At 40.8% G+C, this 16,779-nt stretch overlaps 1 protein-coding gene across 1 annotated transcript; it reads left to right on the top strand.

Moving 5' to 3' along the window:
- Positions 1-237: 237 nt before the first annotated feature.
- ELSPBP1 (epididymal sperm binding protein 1) lies at positions 238-15,481 on the top strand. Its single transcript, XM_053607641.1, has 6 exons — positions 238-311; positions 1,264-1,268; positions 7,536-7,664; positions 9,193-9,339; positions 12,654-12,812; positions 15,324-15,481. Exons 1-6 carry the CDS (start codon positions 238-240, stop codon positions 15,479-15,481), a joined length of 672 nt encoding a protein of 223 aa, XP_053463616.1.
- The last annotated feature ends 1,298 nt before the right edge of the window (positions 15,482-16,779 follow it).

The following is a 16,779-nucleotide window of genomic DNA, read 5'->3' as shown; positions in this document are numbered from 1 at the left end:
TAGAGAACCACTGTCCTATCTGTTGTCAACCATTATTCAGTATATCATTTTGTAGTGCATGACCGAATATATTTTTTGTCTTCTGCAAAAATAAGATGTTTTGTTTTATTACTGTATAGTGATACAAAGAAAAATGGCATTTGTGACATCAAAGCTGAAAGCTAGTGGGAAAAGAAAGGGGACCTGTGGTAGCAAAATTGTTGTCTTCTTTCAATCCAGGGAGAAGAGGCCAGCGAGATGAACCGATGGTCCAGTTACTTGTTGGGATGGACGACCTTCCTCCTCTATTCCTATGAGACAAATGGAGGTAAGTACACTGGAAAGCAATGGGGAAGGAGGACTTAAAATTGGGAAAGAATGAATGGGCCAAAGTAAAGGTTCCTGAAACCAAGCAGGGAGGACATGGCTTAGCAGATATCTCAGAAGGACAGACCTCAGACAGAACTGCCACTTCTTTTCTTCTTGCTAATCTTTTGTTGGGGTGGGGTGGGAGGTGGGGACAGAGTCTCTGTCACCCAGGGTAGAGTGCTGTGACGCCATCATAGCTCACAGCAACCTCAGACTCTTGGACTCCAGTGATCCTCTTGCTTGAGCCTCCTGAGTATCTTGAACTTCAGAGACAGCTAGTTTTTCTATCTTTTTTTTTTTCTTTTTTGAGACAGATTCTCACTCTGTTGCCCTTGGTAGAGTGCCAGAGTGTCATCATAGCTCACAGCAACCTCAAATTCTTGGGCTTAAATGACCCCCTTGCTTCAGTCTCCCAAGTAGTTAGGACAACAGACACATTCCAAAAAGCCAAGCTAATTTTTCCTATTTTTTTTAGTACAGATGGGGTCTACTTTTACTCAGGCTGATCTCAAATTCTGATCTCAGGCAATCCACCTGCCTCAGCCTCCCAGAGTGCTAGGATTACAGGCATTAGGCACTGCACCTGGTCCTTTTCTGTACTCTTGGTCAAGCAATATAACCTCTCCAAAGTCAATTCCCAGACTATAAAAGAAAAATAGAGGCATTTATCTCATGGGGTTATTGGAAAGATTAAGTAAAATAATAGATAAACATCTTTCATAATGCTCAGTAGATGGTAGAGGAAATGTGAATTTGTTAAATAAAAAGGCAGGCTATATAATTCCCATAAACTGAATCCTTGAATGCCCTAATTATATTCTTAATGTGTCTAGGTATCTAAATTAACAAACAAAAGACTATCACAAGCACAAAAAGAGAACAAAGAAAGACTTGATTGTATATAGTTCACTCAAGCCATGGTGAGGCATTCTCCACAATTAGAATCCTTTTCTGCCTGATAAATCCTTCTCCTTTAGATAAGCCTCAAGAAACACTCACATATTCATGTGCTTTAACCCCAAAAAGCCCCTTTGTAATGGTCACATTCTTTATTTCAAAGATTTTTAGCCTGGGATCACCACATGAGCATTAGAGTCCATGAAAACACAAATTTGTATTTAAAAAGTATGTATACATTAGGGCATTGATAATAGCTATTGTATCAAACAAACTCCAAACTCTGATCAGGTTAACACAATACCATTTTATTTTCTTGCTCCTGCAAAGACCAATGAGGCTGCACTTGGTCAGCAAACACAGTTCCACATGGTCACTCAGGGATCCAAGCTCCTTCCATCTTGTGGCACCACCATCCCCTAGAATTTCAGAGTCTTCTAAAGATTTTTTGATTTTAGCTGATAGGGAAGGATCAAGAGAATCTGGAGGACCTTGGAGAAGGTTGTTGTTGCTGTTGTTTATGCCATGCCAGGAAGTGATGTAACTTCACTTCCTCCCACTTTCACTGGCCGTAACTCATATGATATGTAGCTGCAAGCAAGTTGGAAGATATAGTCTAGCAGTGCCTTTGGTAGGAAGTAGATGCTGATTTTGGTGAACACACAGCCATCTCAACCATAAGAACATACAATTATTTTCCTAATGTTCTAAGTTCTCAAAACAACTGACAAGTGAACTCACAGTTAATTCAGAGAAGGAATGTCAACTTTCTATTTATAGTTGCATGCCTCCCTGAGACCCACCCACATTCCTCTGGTTGAATTTGGTATCCCCAAGTCCCTTCTGCACATATTTACAGAAAAATACAATATACATTTATTGAGCAATCTCAAAGTTAGAGGATCTGTGTTATGGACCAGGAATGCAGCAATAAATAAAACCTAGGTTCTCCACTCAAAGAGTTGACAGTGAATGGAAATGATAGAATTTTTTTAATTGGTAAATTATGTCGATAGAGAGTAGCTCTGAGTATTATAAGCATGAGGAAGAGCATTGACCCAACTGAACCAAGTCTTTATGGATGAGTAGTAGGGACCAAAGTATGGAATGAATGAGAGGTAGTTCAAGGTAGGATGAAAGGCATGAGCGAAACCCCAAAGATAAGAAAGAACATGGGGTAAGGTCAAGGACATGTTAACCAGGGAGTGAGAACAGTCAGGTCAGCAGGGTCTGGATTATGGAGGATTGTAACTCAGTTAAGAAGATTAGGCCATCTGCTAGATTACTTTGCAGATGGCTAATAGTATTCATTATGTACTGATTCTTACTAACAACTCCCCCAAATAATCTCAATACCATGTTACAGGGATATCTGCCCCACCCCCATCATAGTATCCCATATACTCAGTGGTGTACGTAGTTGAGAAAAAGTATCGATGATGATGATGATAATGATGATGGTAGCTAATATTAGTTAAGCAGCAGCCATGATCCAGGTACTTTTCTAAGCACCCTCCAGATTTAAACTGGTTTAAACTTTACAAAACAATACCACACAGTTCTGAAAAATGGAGGTGGAACATGACATGACATTTAAGGATTTTTAATTGCATCAACCCATGGGTGCAGCTCAAAAGAAAAATCTGGCTTCTCCATTCTCTCCCACACATCCCTCATCCTCACCATGACCAACTGCAGATTATGCAGGGTAAGAATCTAATCAGGCACAAGGAATAGGGCTACTAGATCTCAAAGTCAGAGATTATGTCTTATCCATCTATATTAGTAGAGGGTGGACTGTTGTAATGACCCTCAAACATCAGGACCTTTATGTTCTCTGCATAGTCCTCTTTATCAGAGTTTCTCAACCTCAGCACCATCTTTGCTGTGGGGAGCTATCCTGTGCACGGTAGGATGTTTAGCAACATTGCTGGCCTCTACCTTATAGACACCAGTAGCAGCCACTAGCCTCCTCCCTCTGCCAGTTGTAGCAACCAAAAATGTCTCTCAACATTGTCTAGGGTCATAACTGCCCTCATTCTCAATTGATAATGGTTGTCCTATATTCAGCTGGCAGAGGAAGAAAATAGCACAGAGGATTTCCTGAAACTTTCTTTTTTTAAGCCAGGAAATAGGAAGCATCATTTTCATCCACAATCTATTGCATGCACACAGATCACTCATCAGAGTATTTCACTCATGGCGCTCTACTTCCACTATATTTTTGAGGGAGGGATAGAAGTAGAAAACAAATGAGATGGTGGCAAGGAGGAAAGTTGTGACCCTGGACTAGCAGATAAGAAAGCTGAGCTCTTAACCCAGTTCTAATTTTTTAAAAAGGCATTAACTTTAAGTTATGTACTATTGTTGCGTGGGTCCTTGTGTAATGAGGAATTTGAGGTAGAACAGCATTTCTTGATATGTATTTCAGGGATGATTATTTTCTAAAGCTTTTGAGTGGTGGGGGAAAAAAGACAATTCAATATACTCTATACTTCAGTTCTTATTTGCAAATCAAATCTTTTCATGAGCCCTTCATTAAAGAACTTGTTTAAGTGAAAAATCTGAGAAATGAACCAAGAAGTAATCCTTTTTACAATACTACAAATAGAATAAAATACATAGGAATAAACTTAATCAGAGAAGTGAAAGTGAAAACTATAAAACATTAATAAAAAATGGAAGAGGACGCACAAAGTAATTCAAAAATAGTTCATGCTCATGGATGGGAAAAATCAATAGTGTTAAATGGTCATACTGCTCAAATCAATCTACAGATTTGATACAACCCTTACCAAAATGCCAATGGCATTGTTCACAGAAATACCAAAATTAATCTCAAAATTTATAAGAAGCTACAAAAAGCCCACAATAGCCAAAGTTATCCTGAGGAAAAAGAATGAAGCTGGAGGAATCATATTAACTAACTTCAAATTATACCACAAAACTGTAGTAACCAAAACAGCATGGTATTGGCATAAAAACCAGACACATTGAACAATGGAGCAGAATAGAGAACACAGAAATGAATCCTCACGCTTGTAGTGAACTCATTTTCAACAAAGGCGCCAAGAATATACATTGGGAAAAGACAGTCTGTTTAATAAATTGTGCTTGCAAAACTGGATATTCACATACAGAAGAATAAAACTAGACCTTTATGTCTCACTATACAAAAATAAAATCAAAATCAGTTACAGACTTAAATCTAAGACCTGAAACTACGAAACTACTAGAAGAAAACATTAGGAAAACATTCCAGGATGTGATTTCCTGAGTAAGACCTCAAAAGCACGGGCAACCAAAGCAAAAATAGACCAATGAGATTACATTACGCTAAAAAGCTTCTGCAAAGGAAACAATGAACAAAGTGAGAAGACAACCCACAGAATGGAAGAAAATATTTGCAAACTGCCCATCTGACAAGGAATTATTAACTAAAATATATAAGCAGTTCAATAAAAAAATCAAATAATTCAATATAAAAATGAGTGAAAGATCTGCATACACATTTCTCAAAAGAAGACATATAAATGGCCAACAGGTATATGAAAAAATGTTCAACATCATTAGTCATCAGAGAAATGTAAATAAAAACCACAATTAGATATCTTCTCACCCCAATTAAAATGGCTTTTTGTAAATCAGACAATAAAGAATGCTGGTGAGGATGTGGAAAAAGGAGAACCCTCATACACTACTGATGGAAATGTAAATTAATACAGCTGCTGTGGAGAACAGTATAGAAATTTCTGGGGAAAAAAATTCTATGGCTCGGTGCCTGTGGCTCAAGCCACATACATCTGAGCTGGCGGGTTTGAATCCAGCCCAGGCCCGCCAACAAAGACGGCTGCAACAAAAAAATAGCCGGGCATTGTGGTGGGTGCTTGTAGTCCCAGCTACTTGGGAGGTGGAGGCAAAAGAATTGCTTGAGCCCAGGAGTTGGAGGTTGCTGTGAGCTGTGATGTCACAGCAATCTACCCAGGGCAACAGCTTGAGGTTCTGTCTAAAAAAAAAGCTCAAGAATTTAAAATAAAACTACCATATAATCTAGCAGTCCCACTGGTGGGTATATAACCAAAAGAGGTAAATAAGTATATTAAAGAGATACCTGTAATTCCGATGTTTATTGCCACACTATTTACCATAGCCAAGATATGAAATCAACCTAAATGCCCATTAATGGAGGATAAAGAAAATATGGTACATGTACAAATGGAATATTACTCAGCTCCAGAAAAGAATGAAATCCTGTCATTTGTAGCATCATGAATGGAACTGGGGGACAATATGTTAAGTGAAATAAGCCAGGTACAGAAAGACAAATTACACGTTCTTACTTATAGGTGGGAGCTAAAATTTTTTCTTTTTTCTTTCTTTCTTTTTTTTTTTTTTAAGACAGAGTCTTGCTCAGTTTCCCAGGCTAGAGTGCTAGGGAGTCATCATAGCTCACAGCAACCTCAGTCACTTGGGCTCAAGTGATCCTCTTGCCTCAGCCTCCCAAGTAGCTGGGACTACAGGCACCTGCCACAACGCCTGGCTATTTTTTTTTTTTTTCTATTTTTTAGAAGAGACAGGGTCTTGCTCTTGCTCAAGCTAGTCTTGAACTCCTGAGCTCAAGCAATCCACCTGCCTCACCTCCATTCCAGGCATGCGCCACCGCACCCAGCCTAGGAGCTAAAAATTTTAAAAATTGAACCCATGAAGATAGAGAGGAGAATGATGGTAACCAGAGGCTGGGAAGGGTAGTGAAGAGAGGGGATAAAGTAGGGGTGATTCAACAGCACAACAGGCTGATTATAGTCAATAGTACTTTATCATATATTTTAAAATAACTAAAAAATAAATGGATTTGGAAGGTTCTTAACCCAAAAAAATGATAAATGCTTGCCCTGATTTGATCATCACCTGTATGCCTGTATCAAAACATCACATGCACACATGTACCCCCAAATATGTACAACTATGTACAACTATTATGCACCCATAATAATTAAAAATAAAAAAAAATTTTAAAGGAAAAAAACCTGTTTAACTCTATTTCATGTGGCATTTTCTGAATTTATTTTATTCTGTCAGTTGTTTCCTGAGCAAGTCACTAATCTGGGTTGTGTGGATGCATTGTGAAGAAGACAAAGATTTTGTCCTCATACAGAAAAGTAAAAAGATCAAAGATGTGTTTTTCACCTCTACTGGTTCAAGTGTGACCCACTCAATATTTGCCACACCTGCATGCACCCAGTGCTATTATTTACTCATTATTTTTCCTTAAATTTGCCTGCTTTCCTTCACTTCAATATATTAACTTTAAAAGAATAGTTAATATTGGGATTAGAATATAAAAAAGCAGTACCACTAGCTATAAATAGGAAGTACAACTAAAAATAAATGCCATACCATGAAAACAAAATCCTATTATTAAATTCTACTAAATACTATTGTCTAAATAAGACTTTGGGCCTGAATCCTGTCCTCTTTTTTGCAAAATAAGGGGTTTATTAAGTATTAGAAATATTGGCATTAGAGAAATACTGGCATTAAACTGAAGCTTGCTCTTTTGCATGATCAGAAAGACTGAAAGGACAGTTGGAAAAGGATTTTTGTTTTCCAGTCTGTGTTTCAAAATTATTTCACCTGTGTCCCTACATTACCAAATGAGATCTTGTGATCCACCGAAATGTATCTTGTATAACATGGCACCCATTCTATACTCTGAGAAACAGGGGTTTGGGGGAACAATATCTCTTGGTTGCCTTCATTGTCTATGAAACTCTTTTCAGTACTCTTAGTCCAAACACACACTAGACTCCCTCTTATGTGTAAGGTGACACATAAGAAGTTGGATAGTAAGCCTAGGCATGTACCCTAGACTGCCATGATAACTGTCTCAATCTGCTTGGGATGGAAGCTACAGATCAGGTAGCTTAGAAAAACAAAAATCTGTTTTGCACAGTTCTGGAGGCTGAGAAGATACAGGAACCTGCAGATCTGGTTTCTGATGAGGGCCTGCTTCATGGTTCATAGATGGTACCTTCTTGCTGTGTCCCCATAGGATGGAAGGGAATAACTAACTCTCTGGTGTCTCTTGTATAAGGACTCTAATCCCAGTCATGAGGATGCTGACCTCCCAAAGGCCCCAGCATAGGGGTTAGGATTTCAACATTTGAATTTTGAGGAAGGGGAGACACAAACATTCAGACCAAAGCAAGAGCTGAACCAAGACTCATTCTTTGCTCATTCACTGTGATTATATCTTCCTGTTTTGTCCTTCTGTTCTTCAGATAAGACAGAAACATGTGTCTTTCCCTTCATCTACAAGGGGTCTATTTACTTCAGTTGCACAAAAACCAATAGCTTTTCCCATTGGTGTGCAACCAGAGCAGTGTATGACGGCAGATGGAAGTACTGTACTACGGAAGGTGAGTGGCCTCACATCATCCCCTGCCAGTGGGTTTCTGAGTAGGGAAGATTACAAAAGAGAACATGTGACTGTGTGTGCCATGATCATATTTTTTTCCTTTTTTTTGAGACAGAGTCTCACTTTGTCACCCTGTGTAGAGGGCTGTGGTGTCATAACTAATAACAACTTCAAACTCTTGGGCTCAAGAGATCCTCTTGCCTCAGCCTCCTGAGTATCTGGGACCTATAGGCACCTGCCACAAGGCCTGACTAATTTTTCTATTTTTAACAGAGACAAGGTCTCACTATTGCTTAGGCTGGTCTTGAACGCCTGAGCTCAAGTGATCCTCCTGCTTTGGCCTCTCAGAGTGCTGGGATTACAGGCATGAGCTGCCCCACCTGGCCAATATGATCATATTTTTGCAGACAAATTATAACACAACACGTGTGTGAGCATAGAAAGTGCTCTGGGAGGCCAGACACTCAATCTTAATAATGAATAATAATTTTAATAATGATAATGTTTAAAATGGTGCTTTCTAGATAGGGGTCTTGTAATATTGTGAGACCAGTTGACTAAATGGAACCATTAGATTCTTTGTCTCTCTCTTTATTTCCTAAATTAACAAGGATAAAAGAAACAGAGTATAAGAGAAAAGGCATTTGAGAGAGAACTTTTTTTTTTCAAACCCAAGATTTTGACAATTACATGATTTCTGGGTGTTTTTGTACACAGAGACAAAATTCACATATAATTTTTGACTCCCCCCAAACTTAACTACTTTTGTCTACTGTCGACTGGGAGCCTTGCTAATAACATAAATAGTTGATTAACAGATATTTCTACATGTTCTATGTATTATATACTATATTTACACAATAATGCAAGCTAGAGAAAGAAAATGTTATTGAGAAAATCAGAAGTTTCAAGACCAGGTTGAGTAAGAGGGAGACCTCATCTCTAAAAATAAAAAAACTATTAGAGCCTCATGGCGGAAGCCTATAGTCCCAGCTACTCGGGGAGCTGAGACAGGAGGATAACTTGAGCCCAAGAGTTTGAAGTTGCTGTGAGCTATGACTCCACAGCACTCTACCCAGAGTGATGGAGTGAGACTCTGTCTCAAATTTTTTAAAAAAGGAAAGAAAGAAAGAAAATCTGAAGGAAGAGAAAACGTATTTTACTATTAATTGAGTGGAGTAGGCTGAGGATGAGGAGGAAGAGGAAGGTTGCTCTTCTTGCTGTCTCCGAGTGGCAGAGAAGGAAGCTCTGGAGGAGGTGGAAGGGGAGGGAGGAGAGACAGGCACACTCAGTGTAAGTTTCATTGAAAAAAAATCCATGTATAAGTGGATCTGTGCAGTTCAAATCCCTGTTTTTCAAGAGTCGGCCATATGTGGAATAGGCTTCACTAAATGCTTGATGAAATGAACTCATAAGGTCTTTTCCAAATCTGATGTTTGTCCTGTTTGATGGTTGATTGATTATTAAATAACTGTGTCCTGTGAACAACTATAGGAAGTTGAGCCACTCCTGAACTCTCTTCTGAACAGATTACCCACGATGCGTCTTCCCCTTCCTCTACCGAGGAAAGTCCTATAACAGCTGTATCACAGAAGGCAGCTTGTTTGGAAGGCTGTGGTGCTCAGTCACCTCCAGCTTTGATGAGAAGCAGCAGTGGAAGTTCTGTGAAACAAATGGTGAGTCGCTGGAGCAAGGGAGGACATGGTGTGTGGTGAGAAGGAGACGGGACGCAGTGATCCTCCTAGAGGGGTGGGACTGGGCAGGATGGAGAACAGAGCAAGGAGGGGAGGTGTTTCCAGGACCAAGTGTCTGCCCATCTGCTCAGAATGTGCACTGTGGCAGCCCCAGATCCTCCAGTCCCCACTGACTGCAAAAAGAAGCAAGCGTCCTCAGAGCTAAAACTATGAGCTGTAGTCCCAATGCTCGTGTTTGAGTATTTCTCTTTCTAGAGTTGACAATAGCCAGATTCACTGATCAATGGACGCTACCTGCACTTCAGTGCAGCTTCACATTGAATCTTAACTCTATTCCATGCCTAATCCTAACAGAGTAGTGACCAATGTGCATTCAGTGCCCTCTCTGTGCTAGACTCTGATCCAGAAGCTTTGTCTATGATATCCTATTGAATCTTTCCATGGCAATTTCTATGAGATCTTTTCTGTTCATTCAGTGCCCTCTCTGTGCTAGACTCTAGAAGCTTTGTGTATAATATTCTGTTGAATCTTTCCATGGCAGTTCTATGAGATCTTTTCCTCCTCACCTACTCAATAAATGGTCTCAGTAAAAAAATCCTTCTCAAGGTCACGGTCCCAGGCAATGTCAAGTCCATATGGTTCCAAAATCTACTCTCTCTTATTAAGTATTATTGCCTCCACAGAGATTAAAATGCATGCAAGGTACTTGTTTATGGGCACATTTATTCTTACATAAAAATCTTAATTATGTTCTTTCTTTAACACTCAAAAAATCCTAATTCCAACTAAACCTTAATTTTATTCTAGCTCTAGCATCCATCACTTGTGTCTTTAACTCTAAACCAACTTTATCCTTAAATCTCCTAATAACTTTGTCCTAATGTTTAATCTAATTTTTTTGAGGCTAGAGTGCAGTGACATCATCATAGCTCACTGCAACCTCAAATTGCTAGGCTCAAGTGATCCTCCTGCCTCAGCCTCCTGAGTAGCTGGGACTTCAGGCTCACATCACCACACCTGGCTGATTTTTCCAGTTTTTTGTAGCGACGAGGTCTTGCTATTGCTTAGGCTGGTCTTGAACTCCTGGCTTTAAGCAATCTTCTCACCTCAGTCTCTCAAAATGTTAGGATTACCTGTGTGAGCGAGCCACCTGACCTTAGCCTATAATAATTTTTCATCTTAGTCCAAATCTTTTCCATCTTTACTTTTTACTTTAAATTCTATCATTAATACACTTTAGCCATTTTTAACCCTAAACCAAATGGGCAGATTAAGAAAGATATTTGTTTTATGATAATATAACACTGTATATAGTTCTAAGTCCAAAGCTTACTATAACTTAAACGCTAACTTTAATATCCAAACTTCCATTTATCCATAGTGCTATCCAAGTTCCTTATACCCAGTTCTGATGGGGTAACAGATTAGAATTTATATAAAGCACAAATGCTCAAGAAAGGGTAGATTTTAGCTCTGGTTCCCCCATTATGTTGAGAAAGTTATTAAATTTCTTGGTCACTTTTATTATCTGCAAAATGAGGATGCTAAGGCTGACTTCATGGAGTTTTTATAAAGATTGGAGTTCACTTTCATACAGGATCTATTGTGGTTCCCAAGAAATGTGAATTCCTCTTCCACTATCTTCTGAGTCACTAATCAAAAGTCAGACCTGAGTTAGACTTCTGCTGTTGCCTTTACCAGCTGTTAGATAATAAAATAATAATGATCACAATAGAGTGAACTTTTAGAAAGCATTTACCATGTGCCAGGCAGTGTTCTAAGCACTTCACGTAAAATAATTCATTTATCCTATGAGATAAGTCTGATTGTTAGCCCCATATTATGGATGGGGAAACTGAAGTTCATAGAAGTTCATTTGTTAAGTGGCAGAGCTGTTATTTGATGCTAGAAAATCTAACCTTCAGAATTTTTTTTTTGAGACAGAGTCTCACTTTATCACCCTCAGTAGAGTGCTGTAGCGTTACAGCTCACAGCAACCTCCAACTCCTGGGCTTAGGTGATTCTCTTGCCTCAGCTTCCCAAGTAGCTAGGAGCACAGGCACCTGCCACAGTGCCTGGCAATTTTTTAGTGGCAGTTTGGCTGGGGCCGGGCTTGAACCTGCCACCCTTGGTATATGGGGCCGGCACCCTACTAACTGAGCCACAGGCGCTGCCCTAACCTTTAGAATTTTTTTTTTTTTTTAAAGCAGAGTCTCGCTTTGTCATCCTCGGTAGAGTGCTATAGTGTCACAGCTCACAGCAACCTCCAACTCCTGGGCTTATGCGATTCTCTTGCCTCAGCCTCCAGAGTAGCTGGGACTACAGGCTCCCACCACAATGCCCGGCTATTTTTTTGTTGCAGTTTGGCTGGGGCCGGGTTTGAACCCACCACCTTGGTATATGGGGCTGGCGCCCGACTCACTGAGCCACAGGCGCTGCCCTAACCTTTAGAATTTTTGCTCTTAATCATTTGTCACCATTGTCCCTAAAGTCTAACCCATTAGTCAAAATATGGCTCTCCCTAAAACACCACCAAAAAAGCCTCTTCTTTGGGCAAGACCAAGTTGATTGCTTACTGAAATAAGGGCAATTATGTGACAGTCTTAATAGCATCTTGAAGTGGGGAGGGCAAAGTCAGGATATAGATGACGTCTTGGGTCTTCCCATGTGGGGATGTGGACTGGAGTGGGTACAGATAATGAATTAATGGTTTCAGGCTGGTGGGCATGGAAAGGTGAAGTTACAGAGGATAGGGTTTCAAAGAATCTTGAAGAGTAAACAGTGTATCAAAGATACAGTCTACTGAATGCTTATTTAAATAGTTTTACAAGATGTTTCTGCAGTAAACAATAAAAGTATATTCAACTTTTATCTTTCTGGGCAAGAATTCCTTGATTAGTAGAGTCAAGTTGAAGACAACAGCGGAACAGGAAAGTCATATTGAGGTAGATAGCAACCTGTGTGAGTGTGGATGATTTTGGTTTACCCTTACCCATAAGATGGAAGTGCAGTAGAACCTCTATAATTGACCACCCTCCCACATTGATCATCTCCTTAAGTTTCATAGACTGGACGTGCACCACATGTACATACCAGTACGTAGGCCTAGTGCCATATGTTGACCGCCAATGTATGTTGACCAGTTTGTTATAGTCCCCCAGGTGGTCAACACAGCGGGTTTGATGTCATTTATTGCCTTTCCTGAGATAGAGTGTGGCATGTAGTTTGTGTGTGATAAACAGAAGTCTTTTTCACTTCCTCTTCCTGACCTGTAACCTTCTCATGATTGTTTTCAGAGTATGGAGGAAATTCTTTCAGCAAACCTTGCATCTTCCCCTCCACCTACAGAAATAATGTGATCTCTGAATGCCTTGAGGATGAAAGCAACAAGCTCTGGTGCCCAACCACGGAGAACATGGACAAGGATGGAAAATGGAGTCTCTGCGCCGACACCAGTAATCTGGGGGAGAGGATGGGCACGGGTAGGATTGTTCAGTCATTCCACTGGACAGACACCTGCCAAGGCAGGTGCCCAACACTATGCAGGACACCAGAGATCCAGTGATGAATAGTGTAGACAGGCTGCTGCCCTCATGAACAAATTAGCTTAAACAATGTTACAAAAACAGGCTTTAAGAGAAAGAGAAAGGTGCCAATATAAAAATTTTCAACACCCAACTCTCATGCAAATATAGAGTAAGTACATGCTGTCTCATCAAGAGTGATAGGATTTTTAAAAACTTATCATATGGACCAGGAGCAATGGATCACTCCTGTAGTCGTAGCACTCCAAGAGGCCAAGGCAGGAGGATTGATTGAGCTCAAAAGTTCCAGACCAGCCTGAGCAAGAGCAAGACCCCATCTGTACTAAAAATAGAAAAACTAGCTGGGTATTGTGTCAGGTGCCTGAAGTCCCAGCTACTGGAGAGATTGAGGCAAGAGGATCACTTCAGCCCAAGAGTTTAAGATTGCTATGAGCTATGTGGGCACTGTATTCTAGCCTGGGACTACAGAGTGAGACTCTGTCACTAAATAAATAAATAAGAATAGTTTTTACATTTTTATATGATTGGGGAAACAAATGAAAAGAAGAATATTTTGTGACAGGTTGAAAATTATATGAAATTAAAATTTCAGCATCCACATATAAAGTTTTATTGGAACACAGCCATGTCCATCCATTTGTGGAATGACTGTGACTGCTTCTCAACTGCAACAGCAGCATTAAGTAGTTACCATGGAGACACAGAGGCCATGTGATGCACAAAGCCAAAGATATTTACACAAAGAATTTGTTGACTCTGAGCTAGAACATCAGATGATCTTTACCGATGGTTAGACAGTGTTCTAAGATGACATTTAAAGGTCATGTGGCAACTTTTGCCCTTATTTCAAGGGTTGGTACTTTTTGTTCACAAAATAATAGCAAAGCTAGATTTGGTTGGCTGATCCGGGAAGAAATCCTAGCTAAAGAAAAATGTAATATGGACAGTGTATCTTCCTGGTTCTACTCTTGGGCAGCCATGAGCATGTCCTGTTTGGTGTCATTTTTTTCAGGGATGAGGCTCTTCTTCATATCTTCATTTCCTTATAAGTGACATGGGTCTCCAGCCACTGTATCTGGGGATGTTCAATGAAAGGCTCCCCACTGGCCATTTGTCAGCTAGAAGTGAGAATGATTCACACGGGGAGATACAGTTGCTTCTCATCACTCAAGGTAGTAAGGTTCTATGATGTCACTCCAAACACCAAATTAGTAACTCAGGAACCTCTACTCTTAGGAAAAACACAGGCTTAGGTCTCTACTGGCCTCTGGTCATGACATTTTTGTTCAGCAATCAATACATAACCTTGTTTGAAGACACTTTTATCTTTTTTGAGACAGTGACTCTGTCACCCTGGATACAGTTCTGTGGCATTATAGCTCACAGCAATCTCAAACTCTTGGGCTCAGGCAATCCTCTTGTCTCAGCCTCCTGATTAGCTGGGACTATAGGCTCCCACCATGACACACAGCTAGTTTTTCTATGTTTAGTGGAAACAGGGCTTCATTTTATCTCAGGCTGGTCTTGAACTCCTGAGCTCAAGCAATCCACCTGCCCTGGCCTTCCAGATTGCTAGGATTACAGGCATGAGCTACTGTGCCTGGCTTGAAGACACCTTATTTAATACACATGCTATTGATTCATTCATAGCCAACAGTGCTACAACTCACACTTGAACAAAGCTTCTCTAACATGCAGATTTTCTCCATAAGACACATCACAGCCTTCTCCTGCTTAGGAATACCAGACAGCACTTCAATACCATGCTTGGGTGCTATTTTAAATGGTAAAATTACCAGCAAAAAAAGCATGAAAATTTGAAAAACATTGTACTAGACTAGACTGAAAAAGGGCACTTACTCATAGCACAAGAGCCAGGAGGAACAGGCAGAGCCTCCTTCTCCCTCAGCTGAGGTCATGAACACTGATGACTCAAATTTTTCATCCTCTGTGTGTCTCCAAAAATAACCACAGAAGCACCATGAGTATTGATTTGGGGGTTAAAAATAAATTTTATTATGGAATCCATGGAAAATGAAATTCCATTGAAATTCATCCTCTGAGACAAACTCTGCCCACTCCCTGGTCCCCCTGGTGACAGAATGTCCTTTGTCTCTCTGTCCCCAGGACCCCCCATGGTTTCACTCTGTCTCTTCCCCACTCCACTCCTCCACTCTATTCCTCACCCTTTCCCAAGCCCTAAACTCATATGACTTCTGAGGGAGGAGAATCACTCGGGCAATGTTCTTCTGACATTTAGGATTAGGTTAGAATTCAGGTCTCCAATGGGAGCCTCTGAGCATGGCCCCAAAACAACACAACCAACACAGAGATTACCCAGTTTGAATCTGGGGTGGGCCCTGACTATTCACCCCGACTACAGTGTGAATAACTTCTATCTCACCCCCTTCTTCTCCCTAGGAACATCCTCACTGGTTCCTGGCTTTCCCTGCCACTTCCCATTCAACTATAAAAACAAGAATTATTATAACTGCACTAACAAAGGATCAAAGGAGAACCTCATGTGGTGTGCGACTTCCTACAACTATGACCAGGACCACACCTGGGTGTACTGCTGAAGCTCAGGTGAGAGCTGGAATCAAAATTGTGTTCATTCATCTCTGATAAGAAGCTGAGATCTGTTTCTCCCAGTGTGCAAGGCGGGCTCCACTTTCCAAAGATACATTGGAATTGGTGAGGGGAGTAAGGGAGAGTGGATCACCTTCTCAAATTAGAAGGCTGGAAGAAATCAGAATTTCCCTGGCAGAGAGGAGATGGGTAAACTTTTTCTGACTCAGAAAGGTGTCATCTTGGCCATGCACAGTGCCTTATGCCTGTAATACCAGCACTCTGGAAGAGTGGGGTGGGTAGATCACCTGAGCTCATAAGTTCAAGACCAGCCCAGACAAGAGCGAGACCCCATCTCCACTAAAAATAGAAATAATAGTCAGGAATCACAGTGGGCACCTGTAGTCCCAGCTACTCAGGAGGTTGAGGCAGAAAGATCACTTGTACCCAAGAGTTTGAGGTTTCTGTGAGTTGTGACACCATGGCACTCTAGCCAGGGTGACAGAATGAGACTCTTTCTCAAAAAGAGAGAAAGGAAGAAAGAGGGAAGGAAAGAGGAAGGAAAGGAAAGGAAGAAAAAAGATTATTTCAAGACTCAAGTATGGGAGGCTATGGGTATGAAAGATCAGTAAGATGGAATTTTTGGAACATGATATGAAAAGGCAACTTAGAGAAGGGTATGTCTTAGACTTCAGTGGTCCCCCCCAAACAAGGTACCATGTTATCGATGCATCACTCCCATCACTGAGTAGACAGCCAAGGAAAAACTGAGGTTTAACTTCTCTTCTTTCATCATTTGGGGCCTGCTCCCCCACAGCAGCCTATGTCATCAACTACCTCCACAGCCAACACCACCCTCTTTTGTTCTAGTTTGTGCCTTTGGCTCTCTACCTGGGCTAGCATCAGTACTTGGCTGGCCTAAGGGAATGCCCTGTAGACCTCCTGCATGGGTCCACTGCCCTAATCAGTCTGTAATTTTGGGAATCTCAAAGCAAAGACAAGCTCTTTCATCAGATGTGTGAATGAAACCCCACTTCTTTTCCCTCCAGGATGGAAAACTGTGGTGGTTCTGGCAACGTTTGGCCTTACAATGCAGGTGGCTTATAGGTGACACTGAATTAGCAACTCTTACTGAACTTGGGCTTGGTGGTGAAAATCATCTTCCCAGAACAGAGGAGAGGCAAAGGAGTGGGGCTTGGGACTCTGGATACCATCTTAACTGGTTGGACATTAAAAAAACACCCACACTGGGCTCCTGTCTGTGGCTAGGACTAAGAACAGCTTCCACTTCTATCCATCACAGCAGAAC

The sequence above is a fragment of the Nycticebus coucang genome, chromosome 10 (assembly GCF_027406575.1).
Source record: "Nycticebus coucang isolate mNycCou1 chromosome 10, mNycCou1.pri, whole genome shotgun sequence".
Classification (NCBI taxonomy): Eukaryota; Metazoa; Chordata; class Mammalia; order Primates; family Lorisidae; genus Nycticebus; species Nycticebus coucang.
Note: the sequence above shows the minus strand (reverse complement) of the source record. Positions and strands in the feature narration are given on the sequence as shown.

What these genes read in the sequence shown, in the direction of transcription:
- ELSPBP1 (XM_053607641.1), top strand. Translation starts at nt 238, where the DNA reads ATGAACCGATGGTCCAGTTACTTGTTGGGATGGACGACCTTCCTCCTC. An exon ending in GAAGTACTGTACTACGGAAG is followed by an intron (nt 7,665 to 9,192) that starts GTGAGTGGCCTC and finishes TCTTCTGAACAG; the next exon opens with ATTACCCACGATGCGTCTTC. An exon ending in GAAGTTCTGTGAAACAAATG is followed by an intron (nt 9,340 to 12,653) that starts GTGAGTCGCTGG and finishes GATTGTTTTCAG; the next exon opens with AGTATGGAGGAAATTCTTTC.